This window comes from Acinonyx jubatus, chromosome A1 (assembly GCF_027475565.1).
Source record: "Acinonyx jubatus isolate Ajub_Pintada_27869175 chromosome A1, VMU_Ajub_asm_v1.0, whole genome shotgun sequence".
NCBI lineage: Eukaryota > Metazoa > Chordata > Mammalia > Carnivora > Felidae > Acinonyx > Acinonyx jubatus.
Genome location: NC_069380.1, coordinates 6326836 through 6351414, shown reverse-complemented (window position 1 = coordinate 6351414; position 24579 = coordinate 6326836). Strand labels below are relative to the sequence as shown.

Here is a 24579-nt window from a genome sequence, read left to right as displayed (position 1 = left end):
TGTATGGCTCATTTCACTTACCATAAAGTCCCCCAGGTACATCCATGTTCCAAATGGCAGGATGTCCTTCCTTCTCCTTGCTGAATAAATACCCCACCGTGTCCACGTATATTCCCCATCTTCCTATCCCTTCACCTGCTGATGGTAGCCCTATGACCCGGTGTCAGTCTTTCAGTGAGCCTAGGTCCCCGGGTCTCACTCCGCTCCCCCTTAGATGAGAAAGGAAGGCGAGAAGGGGCTGGAGTAGGTGGCCCATCAGTTTCCTCTGATGGAAACTCAAGGGGATTTTACTCAATGTTTACCGTGAGAACAGAAGGGCACCTGACAGTGAAACTCACGAAGTGTGGAAGCCCCACAAAGAATGGACCCCCCCCCCTGAGCTTTTAACTCTCAAACTTGTTCTCACTGAGCCCTCAGCAATTCACCAGTCTTTCCACACGTGGGGGCAGTGGTTTGAACTGTGACCTCCGTTCTCTGACAGATCGAAGAGAAGCTTCTGGGTTTTCAATTTGTTCAGCTTTTTCTTGCGATTTTTTATCACCAATCATTTCTGAGCGCCTTCAATGCCAGGTTGGAACCTGGAAGTCGCCTTCAATATATTTTTCATAGCATTTTTCAGCTACTCCAAAACTGGGGTCATCTATGGGTCCTGCGGCCACCAGTTGCTTTTTCTCTTAATTATGAAGTCACATTTTTCTCCTTTTCTGAATGTCTTGTATTTTTTCACTGGACAAGGTATGTAGAATAGTAGAAATGAGATAGCAAATGTTTAGTCTTATACAAGGGCACGCTTGACAGAAGAATGCTACTTTAGGCCGCTGATAATAACAATCATGTTCCTAATGTGGGAGTGAGCATAGCAAAATTTTAGAATATTAAAAACCTTTAAAATCTTCCCTCAAAGTTTTTAGATGGTCGGCTTTAGTAAAGCAAAACAATTAGAAAAACATCTAGGGATGCCTGGGTGGCTCAGTCAGTTGAGCGTCCGACTCAATTTCTGCTCAGGCCATGATCCCAGGGTCATGGCATCGAGCCCCATATCAGGCTCTGCACTGGGCGTCAAGCATGCTTGAGGTTCTCTCTCTCTCTCTCTCTCTCTCTCTCTCTCTCTCTCTCTCTCTTTCTGTCCCTCTGCTCCTCTCCCCCACTCCTGCATACTCTCAAGAGAAGAAAGAAAGAAAGAAAGAAAGAAAGAAAGAAAGAAAGAAAGAAAAAGGAAACCATCTATAAATCACATAAGCCTGCATACTCATGAAACAGGAAGGATACAGATGATAAACCAGAAGTTCAATGATAGGACTAAACATACAGATTTGGCTGGACTCTCCAACTTGTGTTCCTATGAATTACCTTACATTTAAACTCTGCTATGTAGAGGTCCATCTAGAAAAAGGAGAAATGAAAAACAATCTAAGTCGTAATTACTTCTATAATGCCTGTAAGGAAGTATTTCTGATATTTCAGGTCAAATGATGCGTCCGCAAAGTGCTTGAATTCCTAACAATCCTGCCTCTCGGGAGAGGGGCCTCTTACACTTGCCTCCAATTTGCTGACAGAACTTTTATCTCATAGTTTTCCTAAGTATACATTGCTCACCTCCCTTCACTGGCTTTCTGTTTGAGTCCACAAGAAATGCAAACATTTATCTCAGTTTGAAGCATTAAAATTTTTAAAGTTCTTGCTGTTTCTTCCAGTCAACCTTTATCCAGATACAGCAGTACGTTTTCTCCTAATGTAGCCTTTTAACCCTGGCCTTACACTGCATGGAAATGTACTTGTGACCTATTTCTTGTACCTACTGCATTTGGGTATCTCCCCTTCCTCCCCCATATCCTCCTACAAACATCTTAGAAATCTATTTAGTGCATGTCTTCAAAATATTTAGATCTCTATTCTGAGTAGAACTGCACTTGATATAATCAATTAATCTAACTCCAAATTTTAGATCTGATTAGATAAACCAAAGGTGAGCAAGCCCTTAAGGTAGTATTTTTTTAATCTTTTTTATATATTTATTTATTTATATTTGAGACAGAGAGAGAACAAGTGGGGGAGCAGGAGAGAGAGAGAGAGAGAGAGAGAGAGAGAGAGAGAGAGAGAGAATATCCAAAGTGCGCTCCAGGCTCTGAGCTGTAAGTACAGAGCGCCACACAGGGCTCAAACTCACAAACCATGAGATCATGACCAGAGCCAAAGTCAGACACCTAACTGAGAGCCACCCGGGTATCTCCCCATTAATAGGTAGTATTTTTTATGCTGATCTAGCATTTGGTTTGATATGAAACAGTATGCATCACAAGGATTATTAGTAAAAATATTAATCATTTATTAAAATCTTTGAGAAGTCAACAGATCTTCTTTCTCATTCATGCAATTACCTGAAACACTGAAATTAACAGAAAAATTGATTTTGTAATAATTTTTTTAAATTAATTTGTTTAATGTTTATTTATTTTTGAGAGAGAGAGACAGAGCGTGAGCAGGGGAGGGGCAGAGAGAGAGGGAGACACAGAATCTGAAGCAGGCTCCAGGCTCTGAGCCGTCAGCACAGAGCCTGACATGGAGCTCGAACTCACGAGCTGTGAGATCATGACCTGAGCCGAAGTCGGATCCCCAACCGATTGAGCCACCCAGGCAGCTGATTCTGTAATAAGTTTTTAAAGGAGAGGTATATTTAAAATGAATGGTGCCTCGGGGCGCCTGGGTGGCGCAGTCGGTTAAGCGTCCGACTTCAGCCAGGTCACGATCTCGCGGTCCGTGAGTTTGAGCCCCGCGTCGGGCTCTGGGCTGATGGCTTGGAGCCTGGAGCCTGTTTCCGATTCTGTGTCTCCCTCTCTCTCTGCCCCTCCCCCGTTCATGCTCTCTCTCTGTCCCAAAAATAAATAAAAACGTTGAAAAAAAAAATTAAAAAAAAATAAATAAATAAAATGAATGGTGTCTCAAAAAAAATTTTTAATACCAAAAATAACCGGAGATGTATATACTGGTTTATACAAGAATTTATGATAGTGTCACCCCTTAACAAAGAAACAATTTATATGTCCAACAGTAGAAACCTGGTTAAATAATTATGGTATATCAATATAATAATCTCTAGCCATTAAAAACTATGTCCTAGAAGAATCAACAAAGATGCTTACTATATATTGAGTACAGGCTACAAAACCATATGTATAATAAGATACAATTTTTATGAAGATGTATACAAGGCATTACCGATTACCTTCTCTGATTAATGAAAATTTTGCAATTTTTTTTTCCTGTGTGCTTTCCTGTGCTCTGTAAGTTCTCTGTATTATCTCATTAATGCCATCTAATACAAGCAAAAACCTTGGGGTGGGGGGTGCTGCACTAAAGGTCTGATCCCTTTCTTTGTGACATCCTGGGAGGCTTCTTCAGATGGAAAAGAAAGACCATTATTATCACAAGAACAAAGAGAAAAGAAGTAGTAAAAAACAGCCTAGAGGTATTAAAGAGGGTTTATGTCATCCTTGGCACAAATGTCCTATATTTCCATGTCTTTTTTAATGCAAATTATATTAAAATTACATTATAATATCAGTAGGAATTTGATTGCAAGATACTGTAATTTTAATTGAGCAACTAGCTGATAGGAACAAGAGTACTCAGATTATTAATCAAGCAAAATGATGAAAAAGCACTGATTTAATTGCTACACTAAACTGTCATTATTTGAAGGAAAAAAAGTCAATATTCCATAGTTAGAAGACCAAGTAACACACTATTAACCAAAACTGTTTTAAAAAAAATTTTTTTTAACGTTTATTTATTTTTGAGACAGAGAGAGACAGAGCATGAATGAGGGGAGGGTCAGAGAGAGAGGGAGACACAGAATCAGAAGCAGGCTCCAGGTTCTGAGCTGTCAGCACAGAGCCCGACGCAGGGCTCGAACTCATGGACCGTGAGATCACGACCTGAGCCGAAGTCGGACGCTTAACCGACTGAGCCACCCAGGCGCCCCTAACCAAAACTGTTTTAAATAATGGCTTCCCTGTCTCCTCCCACTTCCCCCAGATCACTCCTATTAGAAGTCAGGAACACACAAAAGAAAAAAAAAATCTGAAAATTACTAATTCTTTATTGGAGAAAGCTTTGATCTTTTAACTATAAGGCGATTCAAGTTACAAATCTGCTCTTGCATTTCTATGACTGTTCTTAAACTCATTACAATAATCAATATTTTCTCATTGAAAAGATTTCAATTCCCTGAAAAGCCTGGTTAAAAAAATCTAGAGCACGGGACGCCTGGGTGGCGCAGTCGGTTAAGCGTCCGACTTCAGCTCAGGTCACGATCTCACGGTCCGTGAGTTCAAGCCCCGCATCAGGCTCTGGGCTGATGGCTCAGAGCCTGGAGCCTGTTTCCAATTCTGTGTCTCCCACTCTCTCTGCCCCTCCCCCGTTCATGCTCTGTCTCTCTCTGTCCCAAAAATAAATAAACGTTGAAAAAAAAAAATTAAAAAAAAAAAAATCTAGAGCTGACAAAATTTCTCACCCTTTAAAGTCAAGTGTCTCATCTGGATATAATGGGAACATGGTACTTGGTAAAAACCTATAGATTTCCCAGAAGTTCTGCAGAATTTTAGGGACTTCAGAGGTCTAGTTGGTATCCAGGACCATATTCTTTTCTTGATTATGCAAAGTCAGTGATATCTGCATGATGCTGAACTGCCCCAGACAGGTGATGAGAATCAGAATGATCTGGTGAAACGGGGCCTGGATTTCTAAGTTTTCCTTTTTGGAAAAGAACAACCAAATTCCTGTGGACTCCTGGTCTGTTCTTCCTCCCTTGCACCTACTGGAGAATCAGTTACCCTGGACCATCGCAGAAGGTCGCCCAGGGCAAGTCTCTGCTGTTCAGGCGCATAGGAGTGTGTGTGGGGTTGAGGCAAATCCTTCAAGTTCCCATGGGACTCTGCCCACCGTGGCCTTTGTAGATGGAGTCCAGCCTTTCTCTATATGGTTCATGAGAAGTTCAGGTGATGTTATCACCCGCTCCTAACCTGGGGAACCCCCACGAGAGGTGGTCATGGCGTGTGGGACAGTGGGTAGGGAAGCAGGGAAGATTAAGACTTATCTGGGCCTACTGCCTAATGGGATAAAAAAAATAGATTCCTTTTTGACTTTATCTTGGGAATTAATACTCAGTAGAAGACTTTTTTTTTTTTTTTAGAAGACTTTGAATGACAGATTCATGCATTCCTAAAACTTCATTTTAAAAATACCTGATGAAGGATTACAAAATTAGAAAATAACATAAAAACGTAATTTTTAAATTCTGATTCTTCCTAGCAAGTTTAGATCATAAAAAGTTAGATCAAAAAATATCTCCTGTCATATAGTTCGACTCCGTGCAAGCCCCCCACAAAATGGAGTCACCCCAAATGGAGCAGTCATTTATTACACGTGTGAGTGCTAGAGCATCGTCATAGTAAGTGCATATACTTCCTGTTCTATGACATCACCGCCAATTATATATGCTTTTAAAATTCCACGCAGGTACCAAGTCGATTTTATTTGCTGTGCGTTGCACCTAGGGGATCCCGAGTGAACAATCACTCATGAATAAATCACTGGTAACCGACAACGTGCTATTCTACTACCAGTAAGTAACTAGGTGTATTAGTTTCCTACAATTACATCCTTGGCGTACGTATCACTATAGTCCCCTTTCCGGAAGTCTCTTTGGGCCGCAAGCATGGATCACGAGGAAGGGGAAGGTAGCAGGTGTGCTCTGAGGATGCCCGACCACCGCCCCCTGAACCGGAGGGAAAGCTCCCCCGCGCAGGTGTAGGGACGAGGTGCTCCCTCCACCAGGCTGCGACCTGCGGTCTCTCTCCCAGTCAGCTCCTGTTTCTGCCCATGCTTTCGCCTGCCTTCACCAGCTGGCTTCCTCTGCCTTCTCTTAAACTCTGCCCACAACCCCAGCTTCAGCTTGCGGGTGACCATCACTGCTTCGGTCCTGGGGGACACTTCAGCAGCAGGTCCCATAATAACCTAGCAAGCTCGCCGTGTTTCTTAGGTCAAACTTCCTGCAAGCATAGGGCTGACCCGGCTCATCGTTTCAATGTGGATACACGGTACCAGATTCTCTAGATCACACTGCCAGGGCACACTCCAATCATCATCTCTGGGGGGATTCCTAGCGCCTTGTTTTAAAGTTCCCCAGGTGATTCTAGCAGGGACAGGGCTGGGACCCACTGGGGCAGCCTAACTAAGGCTGACTGTCCTTGAGGCCAGTCGGTGCCCATCCCTGAGTGGATTAGGTGGGTGCAATGAAACCTAGCGGTCAGAAGTCTGAAAGGGATGTCACTGGGCTAAATCAAGGTTTTGGCAGCGCTACGTTCATCCTGGAGGCCCCAGAGGATAATCTATCTCCTGGTCTTTTCCACCTTCCAGAAGTGGCCCGCGTTCCGTGGTTTACGATCTCTTCTGCCATCTTCTAAGCCGGCGACGGCTGATTCAGTCTTTCTCACATCACATCGCTCTGATGTGGGCTGTTCCACCTCCTCCTTCCACGTTTAAAGGAACCCTGGGATTGCACTGGATAATCCAAGCTAACCTCTTTCTTAAGATTAGCTGATTAGCAACCTTCATTTCCCCATCATGTCACATAGCGTATCCACAGGTTCCAAGGATTAAGACGCAGACATCTTTAGAGGGGCCATTCTTATTCTGCCTACCATGAGCAGACTATGGGGAACAGAACATAGAACGTGTGGGGTTTACTTACAGACACCATAAACACGACCAACAACACTATGCTGAGTGTTATTACAGCATGAGATGCAGCCTGACTACTAAAACTTCAACAATTTATTTTCCATCTTTTATACTCTACGTCAATGGACATTTCAGCCATAAAAACAAGAGACCAGAGTGTTCTTACAAAAATATTATGAATTCAAACAGAAACATTTCTAGCCTTCGATAATTTACCAGCTATTTTCCTGTAATTATACCAATTTATACATTTTATCAACAACCGCTACTCAAAATCAATTGTAATTAGTTTAGATTCCAAAAGATACCTATTTCGAAACAGATTTTAAGTAATTTTCAAGTTACTTTTGCCTCAGCCAATGATTATAGATATATGAAAAATATAACAACACTGTACAATCCTTTTAAAGAAAAAAATACTTCTCCAGAATGTTTCTTCCTCAAAATGTAAATAAAATTACTTGAGTGTTTTTATTTTTTTTAAATGTTTATTTATTCATTTTGAGAGAGAGACAGAGAGAGAGAGAGACAGCAAGCGAGCACCAGCGGGGGGGGGGGGGGGGAGGGGAGGGGCACAGAGAGACAGAGAGAGAGACAGAGAGAGAGACAGAGAAAACCCAAGCAGATTCTGTGCTGTCAGCACAGAGCCGGACACAGGACTCAAACCCATGAACTGCAAGATCGTGACCTGAGCCGATATCAAGGGTCAGACACTTAACCAACTGAGCCCCCAAGGCACCCCAGAAAGTACCTGAATGTTCTTAAAAAGCATATTTCTATGCTTGAGGCTACCAGTAGGGGAAATCATGGAGGATTTTCTAATTATTAACAGAGCTTCTGGAACATTTTACTGTGAAAACCCGCACCCAAATGCGGTGTAAACCATCTAAACCAAAAAGGAGTGGGACAAAGATGATAAGATCATGATATAAATGTAAGAGTTAGGGGGAAAACATTCTGACTTCAAGAAACTTTGAAGGAAAATGCATTTTTGTGAATATCTGAGTCTTAAGAAATGAACTATTTCTTGGGTGTTTCACCTTCATATTCAAAATTAAAATAATAGAAAGTCCTTCCTTATATTTGCTTGCATTTATATACCTGCACATGTAATACATACACAGTATTGTATATGTAACAGTTTATCTGTTGACCTCAATTTGGAAGTTGGTACCTGCATTTTAGTAAGTGAAAATCAGCAAATCTCACTACTTTTTGGCTTTAATCGTCAATTCACTTGGAGCATTAGTTCATCAACAAATACTTGAGCACTTACTCTGTGCCAGGCATGTTACAAGTGTTAACAAGTTTTTAATTTATCCCGTTAAAAAGAAAAAAATCAGTCCTGTCCAAGCTTAACAAAGTAATTCACATTTTTAAAAAAAGTACCAATCATTTAATCCTCATTTAATAAGAACCGACACTACTTTGAATCCACAATTTGGTCTTATCTAACAATCTGTAAAAGGGTCAATTTGAACTTTACGTCTTCAGCACATAAAGTTGGTATCGTAAGACCAGTGAGTTATTTCACTCTGGGAAAATCGGGAGGGGGGCGGGGGTGGGCTCTTTCCTTCAAAGCTGCGGTCTCTTCTTGGGACAAAACTAACGACTGAAGTGAAACCAATGTGCTGACGTTAAAGTTCGTCACATGCCATCGGTAATCAGAAAAAAAGTGTTCTAGACAGAAGATGACTTACTTAGACTGCTGAGCTGGCGTATGATAGCAGCAAGGGTACTGTTGGTTACACATTCAAGTTCACTGGTAATCCCCTCCGGCAGGGCTCCCCGGCACAAGTGCCGGGGCTCGATGTTCCTCTTCACTAAAGGCATGGCTCACGATCTGAAAATCAAAAAGACATTTTTTTAAAAGCTCACAGTCACATTTTAAGAAACTTAGAGTTTTCATTATCCTTTCTACGTGAGACAATCAGCTAGAAACACAGCAGATGTCGAATTAATTACATAAAAGTTTACCGATTGCCAAGATATATTTAGCATACAACCCGACTTTTATAGAAAGATAATGTAAGCAAGATTTCCAGTAAAGTATGAATGACTGAATGCATGCATTTTTACTTTCCCTCCCTCTCTACTAACATGATGAGAGATCAAAAAGGCATAAGCCCAGAAGTGCTAAGGGCAGGAAAGGACACAGCGGTCCCAAACTGGACAGAGCCTAATCAGATGAAGACACAGACAAGGCCATACCCTGGAGGCCAATGAAGGGAGAAAGGAAGTGAGCCCACCTGCCCACCTTCCCCAACAACAGCTCAGGAACAGAAGGTGACACGTATGCATGAAACGGACAGAGGTGGGGGAGCAGGGGATGGCTTGCCCAGGTGGGATAAGCTAATGAACTAGATGAACCACAAGGATCTACACGAAGGAATATGACAACAGGAGGACTAGCTTTTAAAAATCCATTTACAAATTCCTTCTCCATTCCTGGGCTGCCTCCACTCCACCCTACCCGGCATGTTTTACTTTCTGGTGAACTCCAGGATTTGGACTTGAGACACAAAGCAGAGCTAAAGGTTGGGGTAGGAAATGCACTGAGACCAGGGGTATTCAATCAAAGTCTACACTGAATGTAAGACGGGGCTTCTCCCTACACCCTCGTTCCCTGGCTGGCTTCTCCACGTGGCTCCCAGAGCCCTGGCAGCCTGGTTTTCACTCCCACCCAAAGAGACCGGGACATCCCTCCCTGGGAATACTGGAAGAGAGATCTACAAACATGGGACACTGGGCCAGGGCTTCCCCCTACGCAAAATGCCAACCAGGTCACCCACCAGTTACACCTGCCAATAATCTCTCCCCGCACAATTCCCACATGGCTTTTAATGCCCCGGACATAAGAATGCACAGTGAAGGATCACCAGACACTTCAGGAAAGCTTTCCCCAATGTGGGGAAACCTGGGAATCCTTTTCACTTCTCTCTGCAAAAAGTACATTATAAATAACATGAAATCTCAACATTTTGTTTAAGGAGGCATATAGAGTTTCAAACCTGCTACTTAGACAACCAACCTACTGCTCATACGACAGTAGAAAATCCAGTGACTGGGACATAACTGTTATTTTGACAAGATCATCATATTGGCCAACTTGGAGGTACAGAAACACAAGAGCCTAGGATGTTGGTCAGCGGTCAAACCTGCCCTGAAGTGCCAATCTGGAATTCTTGTTACGGGAGACAAATAACATCCTATTTGTTTAAACCACCGTAGTTGGGCTTTCTGTTACCTGGTGTGAAACTTATTTCCAACTGGTACAACAACTGAATGGTACCCTGTACCTAAAGATCCTGGAATGTGGTAAGCATATAATAAATCTTTAACTTTCTTCCTCCTTTCTTTAAAACTTTTGCTCATACATCTAATAAATACTTACAGAGCACCTACCACCTACGCGGCGGTGTAGGAGGTTGACGATCCAATGGGGAGTCAAAGCAGACAAGGAACCCCCCTTCCCACTGAAGCTCTATTCTACAAGGGAGAGAGACATTGACCCGACCGCGCAGGTTAATGAATTCGGGGTTAGAAAACCGTTTGTGGGGTCAGGGTGCTCAGCTGTCTAGAGTCACGGACAAGCTCCTGTGGACGCGGGACCTGAAATCTGAAGGGTGAACAAGGGTCCTGTGTGGTAATGTAGAGAACGAAGCAAAGGAAGGCAAAAGGGGGTGAGAGCTGTAAAGGAAAAGTTCTGTCCAATTATCCAACGTTTAATCGACTATTTCTGCCTTATATCCATGAAGGTGGTCGTTCAACACACTGACCCTATTTTCAGATTCAAATACCACTCCCATTGACGCAGGCGCAAAGCCTACAGCACATCCCTTCACCTCTCTGTGCCTGTTTCCTCCCTGTAAAATGGGGAGAATATAGCAGTCCCTACCTTAGAGAGTGCGAATCTAATGAACGATTACATATGTTAATCATTTAGAACAGCCTGAACTGTAACAGCACTAAAAAAAATGTGACTGATTATTAATTTAATGACATCTTATATGTTGTTATAATGTTAACTATTATTTCTATCATACTAGTAAAAGGAGCGGTTTACTAGCCAACGATAAGGCTGAACCACAAAAGATAACAATATTCGCATAGAAATTATGTGAAAGATGTACACACTCAAGGAAGGAATGCTAAAATATGAAAATTCTAGAGGTCCAAGTCTCAAGGCAAAAAACAGAAGATTTACTGTGAGTTGTCATTTCTTTCTGGAACCACATTAGAACAACAGGACAGGATGGTAACTAATCACAATAAAATGAACTAGAAAGCCAGAATTTGTCATAAGGGAAAAAGAGAAAACTCATTAACAAACTTAATAAAAGCATAGGGTGTGGGAAAGAAAACTACTGAAAACAGGGACTCACTCCAGGAAAGCGAGAAGGAAATTAAGCAACAAAAACCATGATATCCATAAAGAAGCACGGAGCGATCGGGGGTGGGGGGTGGAGAGGGATGTGGTGGCAAAAGCTTCTAAGGACGGCACAGATAAGCTAGCGAACTGGATGTTCTAGAAGACTCTGAATTCGCGGGCAGCCTGCTTGTAACGCCGACTTCTGAAACTGGCCCAAGTGTGAATTAGCTTTTAAATAATTTCTCAAAAGAGGGATTTATGACAGTTTGGGGTAAATGTAAGATTTAGGAGCTGAAGGCTACGCATATAACAGGCCCCTCCTGCACATTCGTTCTGTGTTCATCCAGGATGAAATGTCACTCTTTACTCGTATTTTTCAGCCTCTGACATGCCCAGCAACCTTCCCGGTACACCTCCCCCAGCCCATCACATCTCTTACGATTTATTCAAATGCACAGAAATCTAATCATCCACGTATCACAGAGGTCCCACCAACATGTCCGAAACACGGCCACAGCTAGTTAATACCTCCCTCCCCTCTTTCCCTGGGCTGGGTCCCCAATATCGGATACACCTGCCATTCATCAGGGCATATGTGGGAGCTACCACTGGCTGTTTCGAGGGAATCTTGAAAACGCGCACAGAATTTTCCCGATGTTCTCAGTCAGAGGTGCTCACGGCCCACTCTGATACCCCACCCCCCCTGCCAAAGGCCCTCAGTTTCGTATTTAAGACAGCCCCCTCTTGTGTTCACGCAGTGAACTGTTGGCTCAACACGGTGGGTCCCGGGAGGCTCCATGGGTACTGTGGCCTCACCAAAAGGGCTCACCTAGAGGCTTGCTTAAGGCGTTATTAGGGCAGCAAAGAAAAAAAGCTTAAGTCTAAGTGGGTGCAGTACCCACATCTTTTATTTCTGCATTCTGATGCTTTGACATTTTGGAGCCAGACGGAGGTCCCTGGAGGCATCGGTCCTCCGGGGATTAGCCAATTCCTAGAGCTGGTAAACTCACCCAGGGGCTCGCCTCTCGTATGCAAACCTATCAACCCACAGCCCGCACCTCCTCTATCCGCTCTCACACCCCACGCCACCATCCAACTGCCCCAGTCACCCCAGGACCAGGTGCCAGACAACCGGGGACAACATTACGCCCCAAAGCCTGCTGAAATTACTCCAAGTAGCCAATCCCAAACCTGCTCAGCCTGCCTTATCCATCCTTCCCCACAGAAACCGCGATAAAGGCTCTCCATGCCAGCTTCCTCTTTCTCTCTGTCTCCAGGTACCCCCCAAACCCGGTGCTTCCCCCCACGCAGTCCCCTCATCTTGGGATCTGTAACATTTACCTTATGGTATCACCTCCTGATCTGCCGGCCAGCCCGTATGCCACCTTTTCGATTAGCATACTGTATTTTAAAAAAAATTTTTTTTTTAACATTTATTTATTTTTGAGACAGAGAGAGACAGAGCATGAACGGCAGAGGGGCAGAGAGAGAGGAAGACACAGAATTGGAAGCAGGCTCCAGGCTCTGAGCCATCAGCCCAGAGCCCGACGTGGGGCTCGAACTCAAGGACCGCGAGATCGTGACCTGAGCCGAAGTTGGACTCTCAACCGAATGAGCCACCCAGGCACCCCAGCATACTGTATTTTAAGACAACAGGGAAGTCTGAGAAGGATTCCAAGGAAGCAACATGGCAGCGATGTATCTGTGTCCCTGCTTACCATTGCAAGCGAACTGCAGGGGTCTACATGCCTGGCCCCAGGCTAGGACTTCCTCCCGAAGTGGACTAGAAGCTTTCTGAATTCAGGGACTGAGCCTACAAGTTCTGTGTTTCCCACACCGACTTCCAGGGTCCCCAACACAACCTGAGCATTGAAAAACCATCTGCTGGTTACACGCCGACATGTGTAGGCAGACACGTCTCTGTTTGGCCCTCTCCTTGGGCACTGCGTGTGTTGTTGTTCCAGTATTTCAGCTCTAATGAATCCCAGCCTTCACTTCTCACGGTCGTTATACGTCTCTTTGGCACCCCCACACTTGTCTAAATACAAACGATACAACAGGGGGAGGAAATGCTACTCTCCTCTCAACTTTAGAAAAATGGCTTTGTAGTTCCTTTGGAAAGTTCTAATTACCTAGCAATGACTGTCATGACTTCCCGATTCAGGGTGAAGTACCCTAACACGTGAATTTTCCCCCCGCCGGCCTTTATTTTACCTGACACTAATCCAGTTTTGAATACACTGAACGGCAGGGTAGAGGTAAAGGGGAAAACGTTGGGTCACTCATTACTCTTGAAAATGCTCTGCAACGACAAAAACGGGCACGTAATGAACTAACCCAATTAGTCACCGACAAATCACTTAAGTATGCCTCTCGATTCCTTCACTTGAAGAACTAGGATGCACCCGGAGCATTCTTCAAAGTCATCCTGTGCGCTAAGAAAAAAATCAAAGACTGCTAATCATACATTTATGGATTATTAGAGGTTACATAAGGTATTGCTATTAAACCTGTAGTTCGCCCAACCTTTCTGGGAAATGTTTCAATTTAGAGACAGACAACCTGGTTCACATAACCGTGAACTAGATTCCAGACGCGGCTGAAAGCAGGCCAGAGCCCTTCCCTGGGAATTCGGAAGTGGGACCCCACACCCAGCTCAGCTGCTGCTCTCTCGAACAGCAGGCATGGGTAACCCCTCCGCCACAGGAGGTGGAGACTGCCACAGTCACGGCCAAGAAATGAGAATGAAGTCCCAGACAAACTGGCAAAGACAAGAGGCAGACAAGGATACCCCAGGGCTTTGCCCAACCCTCCTCAGAATGCACGGCCAACGAGGAGAGGACACTTCTACCCAACCCCCCACTTCACTGGGCGGGGGGGGGGGGGGGGGTCAGGCTTGCATCCCGGTCTGATGCCTCTTCCGGCCTCTTCTCGCTTCCTCTCTTTCCTTCCACACCACAGTTCCCGTAACCAAACCCTCGCAGGTATGACCCCATCTTGATGGCTTTCTCTCGAGGACCCAGACAAATAGGAGCGGCTCTGGGAGTGGTTTAAGAAAAACGGGTAGTAATCCAGGGATACGGGCCTCGTGCACAGACCACTGTGCAGGGGAGGAGGCGGCCGTCTTGAAAGGGCAGGCGTGAAGAGTCCCGCCACAAGACTGGTTCACCTGCTACGGGGACTGAGCCGTAAGTGACCTGGAAACTGTCCGGTGGAGGGAAATGCCACGACAGGAATAACAGTGTGGACCCGTGGAAGATCCAGAAGGTAAAAAACATCTACAACAACAGCAGGGTTGGCTCGTGGCTGCTAGCCTGCACTGATGGCCTGCGTAAGGGTAACGAGGGACCGAAAGCTGTGAACAAGCAGTCAATGGCTAAGTGAGAGAACACCGGAGCCTTCCTGGTGGGTGTAAACCGGTCCTCATCAGTGACCTGTGGTGACCTGAAATGGAACTGCGGACTGGACTGCGTGACAGCTACGGAGCTCAAGATGTTCGAATGCTCGGTCAGAGCATTCTGTTAGTATGCAGATCCAGGCTGCGGTTTTCAGGGATCCTGAGAACTGGAACACGGACTCCTGACGGATGCCCATGAGGATGCTGGGTGCACCACCCCCCAGCTCCCTCCGGAAGTGGTCAGCACACCACTGGGGGACGCCGCACAGGCCTCGCCCCCACGGCTGGCAGGTGACCCGTGCGGGCTGCACACGTCCCTTCCCGCGTGCCAGCGGGGGAGACTGACATCAGGCAGCCCGGGGAGGACAAGCAAGCGGTGGGTGGCTGTGCCCCAGAGACACAAGCTTCGGGGGGAGCGTGGAAGACAAAGCGTGGGAAGGCTCTGGATGTGGCAACTCTGGTGAAGCTTCGAGGGGCGTGGCAGTTGGAGGCATGCTGGGAGAGCCCCTCCTGAGTAAAAGACACATCCACAAAGAAGGAAGTGCGGCGCCCACTCGGCTGGGTCGTGGGGGCAACGCAGCTGGGAATGCTGCTCTGGCCCGCAGACCGGGTGGCACAGCGGCTGCCACCTGGGAGTGGGGCCCAGAGCAAGAGGCTTTCTCTGCAGCAGGGCCGGGCTTGGCACAAGCGGCCCGGATGTTTAGGCTGTAGGATCCAGTGACCCTGGACGGTAGGGAGGGGTCCGTATCGGGAACAGGTGCAGTAAGGAGCCCCTGGCAAGTGCCAGGCGGAGAATCAAACGTACCCCCCTGGGATTCTGAAGTAAGGCCACGCCATCACAGCAGAGAATGATACGCCCTTTGAGAACAGCTCCTGGCGTGTGCATTACCAGGCCCTGGTAGAGGTCACCAACAGCAAAGGCGCAAGCATCCCCATCCCCCCCACCCCGGTGAGCTGGGTTTGTAGGTCAACCAGTTCACCAGCAGATGGAAAGGGCACTCCCCAGAATGAGACAGCGTGGAAGGCACAAGTGACTCCCAGGAGCAGGAAGTCCAGACCTCCTCCACGTCCCCCACCACAGCTGCCGGCGCACTCCATGCCCGTGCCCCCGGCGAAACGCCGACTTGTACGTCTAGCGGGCAGAGCGGGGCAGGCACGAGCCTGGATGACAGACGGGTCAGCCTGACGTCAGGGACGAAAGCAAAGAGCGCCCATGGCTCTGTTACAGCAGCAACTGGGGATTGCCCTCGAAGACACCAGAGAGGAAAATCTTCCCGCACGCGGAGGTGCGACACGGCAGTTGTGCCGAACGGAGAGGGAGCCTGAGCTGAAAATCCAGATGCCTGGGCTGCCTGCTGTGTGGTCAGGGGAACGAGAAGGTAAAGAACGAGAGCAGCAGGGACAAGGAAGTCTGGATACAAGCATACGGGGCAGGCACTGGGGAGCGGGCACAGTGGGAAGACTCCTGGATCGTGTCAACCCCCCCGCCCCCCACGGGAGAGGCGCGGAGTACCGAGGGGGCAAGATCCACGAGGCCGCGGCATCAGATTTGCCCGATGGGATCGCTCCGTCGCCGCATCTGACCAGGGGTCCCCCCTTCACAGCGGGGAGGCTCGGGACTGGACCCAACACGGTGGGTGGTAGGTAACACACACCACACCGTCCAGATGCAGATGCCCGCCCCCCCCCCCCCCGAGTGCCGCAACCGCCTTCTCAAAGCACACGGAAGCACCAGCTCGAGAGACGGTCTGACAGAATGGGTGCCACGCTGCACGATGCGGTCTGCAAGGTCGAAGACCGCTCTGTGGCACCGCGTCCCTAAGAAGGGCACGCAGGTTCAGGAGCCAGGAGGCGGAAGCTGCCACGACCCACTTACCATCACTGCCAAGAGCCCACTGAAGGGTTCTGTGTTCCTGCCCCTGCCCACTGGACTCTGGAGGGCCAGGAAGGGCTCATTCCGGCAGGGGCCACGGTCAAGGTCCCAGGGAACTGCAGGTTCTGGCTCCGGGCAGCACCCTGGACCCCCTGGGCCAGGGACCAGAGTCCCCTTGGGGCAGAGGAAGCCGACTGGGACCAGGAGGAAGGCTGCGTTTACACAAAGGGCAGGGAAGAGCACGCGTGCAAGCCAGGCGACACGCATCTTGTCCGCTTCCGGCAGGATCCGGGTACTTGATTACCCACCTTACCTAGCGTGCTCAGTCAGCGCGCGTGCGCGCACGTGTGCGCGCGCGTGTGTGCCGCACCTGCCGATTTCCTGGAGCATCTATCTCATCGTTAACTTGGTTCTCACGGTGGGGCTTTCTTCTCCGCACCTCGTTTCAGGAGTTTCCCGACACAGCAACCTTGTGTTTGCTTTGACAGAGACCCTGGCACATGACGAGGGTTCTAATTTCCTACCAAGAGCTTGGGTTTTTTTATTTCTGGAGCCCCAGGCAGATGGCAAGCCATTTCTCAAGGCTGGCGAGCCGTTCTTCCACCCAATTTTTAAGGGATCTGACAACCCTCTGAAAATCACAGTGTTCATTTGAGGCTCCAGTTCTAGCTCGCTGCCTCAGGCTGGCCGGACACACGTTTCTGTACCATGGGCAGCATCAGAACCTAGCCTCCGGCACCTGGTGTCCTTTCCCCTCTCGACCCCCTTGGCTTCTAACACCCATGGACAGGCCTCCAACGTGTTCTTTCCAGCAAGGCAAGGTTTTAAAAAAAAAAAAAAAACCACATAAATTCACAAACACAGTCAGCTATACTTTACCCAGCAGCTGTACGTGTCCACAGAAACTCACATGGCTAATTTCACTTCGTAGACGTCTCCTATGAGGACTCTCTTAACCCCCCAGCCTCTCCATCACTGTATCACATCACGTTTCACTGTGCCTATAACCCTCTCCATTGTGGTCCTCAAATGTGGAACGAGAAAGGGTGAGTACAACGATCGGCGAGGTATAGTGAAAAACTGAAAGGATTGGTGACCAGCAGAGAATAATATGGGTAAAGTGGGTAACAATGGGGAAGACAATGTCGAATATAGAGCAAAACGTATTCTTTACTCCAATTTATGAATTGCATTAACAAATTAACCCTGAGTCCCTGTGTGTGCTGATTACACCTTCCCTGCCTTCCTTACAGCTCACATGAAAATGTGTGCTGGGCAAAAAAAAAAAGTAACATGCTGATGGTATTATTAAATTTTAATATTAATCTACCATTCATTCCTAAAGTAAGATACTTAATTTTTTCCCTCTAATTTTATTTAGTGTCCAATTAATCTACACCTGAATTTCTCCTGCAACTTGACTTACTATGGCAGCTGAATGTCCAAACACTGGCATTTCACTTCCCAGAGTGGTAATCTTCTAACTAAAGTCAAATGATTAAAGAATTTCAAGTAATATCAGTGTGCTTTCTACTTAAAGGCAACTTTTCTCTCTTCCAATAAGTTATCTAACCTCTTTTTTAAAATTCCATACACTGGGGCGCCTGGGTGGCTCAGTCAGTTAAGCGTCCGACTTCAGCCCAGGTCATGATCTCACAGCTCGTGAGTTCAAGCCCCACGATGGGCTCTGTGCTGACAGCTCACAGCCTGGAACCTGCTTTGGATTCTGTGTCTCCCTCTCTCTCTGCCCTTCCCCCACTCATGCTCGCTCTCTCTGTCCCTCTCTTTCAAAAATAAATAAACATTTAAAACAATACATAAAATGAAATTCCGTATTATAAAACTCTGAAGTCTTCCTATAGAATGATTAATTGGAATGTCTTTTCTAAAAAGGTTACAAAAGCAATTCAACAAATGTTTAAAAACGGTGTGAAGTTCTCGGAGTGTCCCTTTTCCCAACCATTCCCGTCCACACTGAACCACCTGGGATGAGCTGTCATCTCAGCAATCTAAGTCCCTGGTGGATCTTTCCAGATCACTTACTGTTACTGATTTTCAGTTTAATTTCACCGTATTCAGAAGACATAATTTGTCTGGACTTGTCTAAATTTGTTGAGACGTGTCTTATGGCCCAAAGCATGATTTGTCTTGGTGAGCATTCCACATGTGTGTCTTGGCGAACAGACGTGCGTTCAGCTGTGGTGACTGATGATGATGATGTTGTGATCTTCTATTTTCTTAACTAATTCTTAGTACGCTTGTTCCCTGAATGCCTGAGAGGAGGTTTGAGGCTGCCCACAGTAATAGATTTGTCCATTTCTCCCTGGCGTTCTATCAGTTTTTATGTATTTTGAAGGTCTGTTGTTGAATCTACACACACATTTCAGATCATCACGTCTTCCTGGTGAAATAAACCCCTTGTCCTTATGTAACGTTCCCTTCACCCCCGAGCTTGATCGCCATCTCAAAGTCTACTTCAGTCATCCCTTCTTTTGACCAGTGTTTATGCAATGTAAGTTCTTCCTTTCAATTTTAACCTTTCCGTGTCTTTACAGTAGGTTTGAGACAGCATGCGGTTTGGTCTTGCTTATCTGTCCAAAATGACAATTTCTGTCTTTTAATCGGTGTGGTTAGGTCATGTACTTTCTTTCAAGTGTAACGATAAGGTAGAATTTAAACCTTCTTGCCAGTGGTCTTCTATGTTCTGCATTTTGCTCCACTTTGCCGTCTTTCTGTCCTCTAGTAATTATTTTCCTGATGTCTCATCTCCATAACTGGCTTTTATTCACTTTTAACCTTTCTAAAGTGGTTTCCCTACCATCTTACGATCTATGTGTAATCACGGCCTACCTTCAACTACTACTGAACTACATCGTGCATCGTGTGTGAACATTGGCTGTAACCTCGGAAGCGTGCATTTTTGTCTCCTTTCTCCAATGCTGATACGTTCATGTTCACCCTCATTTTTCACCATATCAGGGTCTATTCATTTCTCTGTGTAGATCCAGACTGCCATCTGGCACTCCTTCTGCCTAAAGAACTTCTTTCAACATTTCTTGTAGTGCTGATCTCCTAGAAAAAAAAAAAAAATTCCCTCGGCTTCTGTTTGTCTTAAAAAGTCTTCACATGGTCCTTTTTTTTTTTTTTTTTAAAGATATTTTTGATGGGTATAGAAATTTGGGTTGCCAAGATTTAGGCTTTTTTGTTTTGTCTTTTGGTACTTTACAGATGTTATTCCACTATTATCTTTGTTCCTCCATTTGTAATGTTTATTCTCCCTATGGCTGCCTTTAAGATATTCCTGTTTATCTTTGGTATTTCAGCAGCTTGGTTCTTGTGTTTATAGAATTGGAGGGGGGGTTCGCATTTCTTGCTCTCTGAAATTGTTGGATTTGTATGTATTTCCTTATTTAATTTTTTTTTTTTTTTTGCTTCCATCAATTTTGGAAAATTCTCAGCAACTCTTCAAGTATTTTTTTTAAGTGGTGTTCTTTTTAAAGAATATTTATGTTTGGGGCGCCTGGGTGGCTCAGTCACTTAAGCATCCGACTTCAGCTCAGGCCATGATCTCACAGTCCGTGAGTTCGAGCCCCACTTTGGGCTCTGTGCTGACAGCTCAGAACCTGGAGCCTGCTTTGGATTTTGTGTCTCCCTCTCTCTCTGCCCTTCCCCTGCTCATGCTCTGTCTCTCTCTGTCTCAAAAATAAGTAAAAATGTTAAAAAAACGTTTAAAAAAAAGAATATTTATGTCTTTATTTTGAGAGAGAGAGAGAGAGAGAGAAAGCATGAGCTTTCACAAACACAGAGGATAGCACAGAACATCCAAGAAGTATGGAACAATATCAGCAGTGTAACATACTTGTAACTGGAAATCCAAAAGGAAAAGAAAGAAAGAATTATCCAGAGAAAATACTTGAGGGGCGCCTGGGTGCCTCAGTCAGTTAAGTTTCCAACTCTTGATTTTGACTCAGGTCATGATCGCACGGTTCATGGGGTTCATGGGATCCAGCCCCACCTCGGGCTCTGGTCTGACAGCGTGGAGTCTGTTTGGGACTCTCTTTCTTCCTCCTGTCTCTCTGCACCTCCCCCTCATGGGGGAGGCAAAGGGACTGGAAATGAAGGGAAATGGAAATCAATCATGCTTATGTGATGAAACCTCATTAAAAATCCCCAAACTATGGGGTGTGGAGATCTCCCAGGTTGGTGAACACATTCATGTACCAGGAGGGTGGCAAATCTCAACTCTGTGGGAATTGGGGACAGAAGCTCTGGTCCCTGGGACCCTTCGAGACCTCATCCCATGTACTTCTTCATCTGGCTCTTCACATTTACCTGGGTCCTGGGGGCTTTGCTGCCCTCCCAACAACTTCTGTGTCAAAGGAGAGAAGGAGCAGAATAAGGGACCTTACAGCCCACCAGTCCCCCAGTACGACCATCCCCCGCATGGCTGCACCACCAGTGGGGTCATGTCTAGTCCCTCTTCTTTCTTACCAGTGCCTGGTGGAGGCCTGCATTAAAGAGCTTGCGAGTGTGAACCCCCCTTGTATCTAGGCTCCTGGTTATTCGAACGGATGTGTTCACTCACACTCAACCTTTAAGAGCTCCTTTTAGCCACTTTGATGGTGGTCACCTGTCCCCCCCCGTCCCATGCTCTGCAAAACACAAAACAGTTTAAGAGTCCTGCTCTCCTCAGGAGGGCTTGCTACTCTTTATAATTCAAGATAAGTTATTACTTTATAGATCATCTGGCTGCTCTCTCTTACTGATGGAAGCAATGCTCATTTCCAACTTTTTATATCGTAATTGGAAAAGAAACTCTCTGGCAGCATGGTAAGGACAAGATGAACACATCAGTTCCTCTTTTGTTAAGACCTGAAACGGCTAACTATATTCACAAAGGGACAAGAAAGCAAACGGACATTCTTGAGGACTGACCATCTGAGGGTACTCTAAGTATCTGTGTGCACAGACCCCAAAGTGAGCAAACTGTTTTGGAAACAAAGGAGTAACACTACCGTAGGAGTACAGACAATAGCTTTCATGCATGGAACATACTGCCATGGGGAGTATAAATTGAAACCCACAACCCACAACTGTGATCATTCCCCAGCTTATTCCACAATCGTACGAAGGGCTGACCGGATGCAGAGTAACTTCTAGTAACTGCATTAAGTCTTTAGGACAGATTTTAAAACCGTATTACTGAGCGTTAGAGTTAAGTGTACAAAACTGAACCAACAGGCTTTGTGACAGGTTCCTTTCTCCACTCCGCAGCCACAAAGACGATCCTGGGAGTTCTGAGAGCACGCACAGCCTGCAGAACTTGACGGTGTTAATGATTCTGTCTTTTCTATTCTGGATGCGCCAGTAACCTTGGCTCTGACTGCCGCAGTGCCAGGCAATCAGTGCCACGCGAGGCAGAGCCAAATCACACTGTTCGGGCGATACACACACGCCAAACTCAACGTGTGCGTGCCGCCCGTGTCTGGCTTTTCAATCACGCTGACTTGTATGTATGAGATCCAGAGCGATCTAAGCAGGAGTGGTCCTGTCTCCACGCTCGTTCAGAACTAAGTGACACACTGCTTCCAAGCCCCTGCTCTCACCTCCCACCAACACTGCCCACCAGCCCCTGTGGATTCCGAAGGGCAAGGGCCATGTGTGTACACCCTCGTTTCACAGCACGCTGCCTGCCTACTGACAGTCCCTGAAGACATTTCACACTAATGTTACATTCCCAAGGCTGAAGGAAGAGCCCAGGATTCCTCAACTCCCAACCTGTGACATTATTTTCTAGAGCTTTAGTGCGTTTTTATTATTCTTATTAGTTATTACTTATTATTAGTGCGTATTCAGTGGGAATACGAAGAACAGACAAAAATAACACAAGAGTTCCTTTCCTCAAAAAAGTAATGGTTTAGTGAGAGACCCAGGCATATAAATTAAGTTACAACCCAGTGTGACAAGCCCTACGTTATAGGTATTTCTCACACCCGGGAAACTAAATTTAAACACAACTAGAAGGATTCAGCAGCAGGGCGGTGGGGAGGAGGGAGCCCGCATCACAGGCCTGTAGCGCCACGCCCGGCACGCAGGAGCCGCTACTCAACAAGCATTAGCGGATGAACAGAGGTCTTACTCCAGGTCCATGGGAGGCATCGCATTATTTTTAAAAACTGCCAAGCAGCTGCAACAAGCAAGCATCCAGGGAGCAACAGGAGACTCAGGTCTGCCGAATAACATGATGTACCTGAAATGTGTGTCCCGTACCTATTTTTGGAGGACATTCTGAGACACAGAGTGATCCTTTGCCCTTTGTGGGCTACCAAAAGGCACCAAAAGACACTTCAGGTGGAAGCTGATATCTGGTTCGAACTGAAAAAGCAGAGGTCAGATGTCTAGGTTGAGATTTCTCCCCACCAACGCTTTCCCCATTGGCTCCTGTCTTGCAGTTTCTCTGCCTCGGGGAGAAACCTCAAAGCCAGTATAGGTGACAAAAAGCAATTATCGTTAAGTGAGAATATAGAGAAGCAGAGTGGGGACCCTGGCAAAGAACAATCGCTAAGAAAAATCCTTAGGTCCCTCTCCTCTCTTTTCTCTCCTGGTTATTGTGGGGAAGAGTGATGAGTGCCCCCCCCAAAAAAAGGAAAAAAAAAGTCTCTGTTCTAGAAACTTCCACCATTTATTTCTATTTAGCTACACTTAGCTAAACTGATTCTTATGCTCTGTTTTATATCCTTCTTTAGTCTGGATTTTTTTTTATTTAAATAAATTACTAAGTTCCTATTAGATATGAAATGTTTTTAAAGCATATACGTCTTGGGGCACCTGGGTGGCTCAGTCGATTGGGTGTCCGACTTCAGCATGATCTCACAGTTCATGAGTTCGAGCCCTGCGTCGGGCCCTGTGCTGACAGCTCAGAGCCTGGAGCCTGCTTCAGATTCTGTGTCTCCCTCTCTCTCTACCCTTCCCCTGCTCATGCTCTCTCTCTCTCTCTCTCTCTCTCTCAAAAACAAACATTTAAAAATAATAATAATAGGAGCACCTGGGTGGCTCAGTCAGTTAAGTAGCTTACTTTGGCTCAGGTCATGATCTCGCAGTTCCTGAGTTAAAGCCCCACAACGGGCTCTGTGCTGACGGCTCAGAGCCCGGAGCCTGCTTCAGATTCCGCGTCTCCCTCTCTCTCTGCCCCTCCCCTGCTGGCGTGCTCGCTCCCTCTCTCTCTCTCTGTCTCTCTCTCTCTCTCTAAGAATAAACATTAAAAAATTAAAAATAAATAATTAAAATAAAATAAAAAATAAAATAAAATAAAATAAAATAAAATAAAATAAAATAAAATAAAATAAAAATAAAATATGTCTTCTGCTTCCAAGTCCATAATGGCCCTGGCGTCCATACAACCAGATACTCCGTATATCTGGGACTAGAGAATATATTTTATATTGGAGCCTACGCCTGTCTTCTATTTCTTTGTTGTGCGTACAAATTTGTCCCCACGCATGTTACTACTCTAGGAACCTCGAAGATGCTTTCGCCAGACAGTATTTTCCTTCCCTGTTTTGACCAGCCCAACAAAACCGGCTCTTTATTAAAATAAACTTTTGCTGGATGAATGGAGCCTGGGAGATCTAGACTAACTTCTTCATTTTACAGTCAGAGAGCAAGACCAAGAGACCCCAACTCTCCCACATTGTGGACATTTGCCAACGAAGAGGAGAAATTAGCTCAATCTCTGACTTTGCTGGTGCTCTGCCCACCGCATTCCCATTTGCAAGCCTTCCTCCTATAAGCCCATCTGTAAATATACCAACAAGCCAAAGCTATTTCATTTCTGTGTTTTATCAGTGTATAAAGGCAGCAAGGCCGCAAAAATTCTCTGCCTTGGGATGCAAGTAAGCCTTGACTTCTCAGATGATGCTTCAACATAGTCCCTCTCCTTCCTGCTACCTTCCCAACACTGAACCACGCACCTGTTGCGAGTGGTCCAACTCCAACCGTGAAAGGAAGAAGCTGGTCTTTCCAAGGCTCCATTTGTGGAAGATATTGTAGTATCTTTTCTAAACAGGGGGTTTTGTCTGGTCCCTCAACTCCTGACGCTGCCTTGTTGCTGATGCATAAAGCATCAGATGTCCTGATCTTATTCTGTTTTGTATTTTCGAAATACGTGAGCTTTTACAATGGGACTGGCTTTTGGTT

The 24579-nt window shown here is 45.9% G+C and overlaps 1 protein-coding gene and 1 long non-coding RNA gene across 10 annotated transcripts in view; one reads left to right on the top strand and one right to left on the bottom strand.

Annotated features, from left to right (window-relative positions):
• Nucleotides 1-24579, bottom strand: part of WASF3 (WASP family member 3) — a 135535-nt gene that overhangs the window by 37235 nt on the left and 73721 nt on the right. For 6 of the 9 annotated variants that reach the window (XM_027064584.2, XM_027064595.2, XM_027064590.2 and 3 more), the window contains exon 3: nucleotides 8442-8584. In XM_027064584.2, coding sequence (XP_026920385.1) covers nucleotides 8442-8574 — 133 coding nt within the window. In that variant the 5' untranslated portion in view covers nucleotides 8575-8584. Of the gene's footprint in view, nucleotides 1-8441; nucleotides 8585-12454; nucleotides 12472-16386; nucleotides 17190-24579 lie in introns of those variants that run through there. The other 3 variants (XM_053210259.1, XM_053210308.1, XM_053210386.1) reach the window with 3 other exon arrangements.
• Nucleotides 5469-10336, top strand: LOC113600866 (uncharacterized). The gene is made up of 3 exons (XR_003421959.2): nucleotides 5469-5623; nucleotides 8850-9027; nucleotides 9732-10336. It is a non-coding gene; the product is annotated as an uncharacterized LOC113600866 (long non-coding RNA).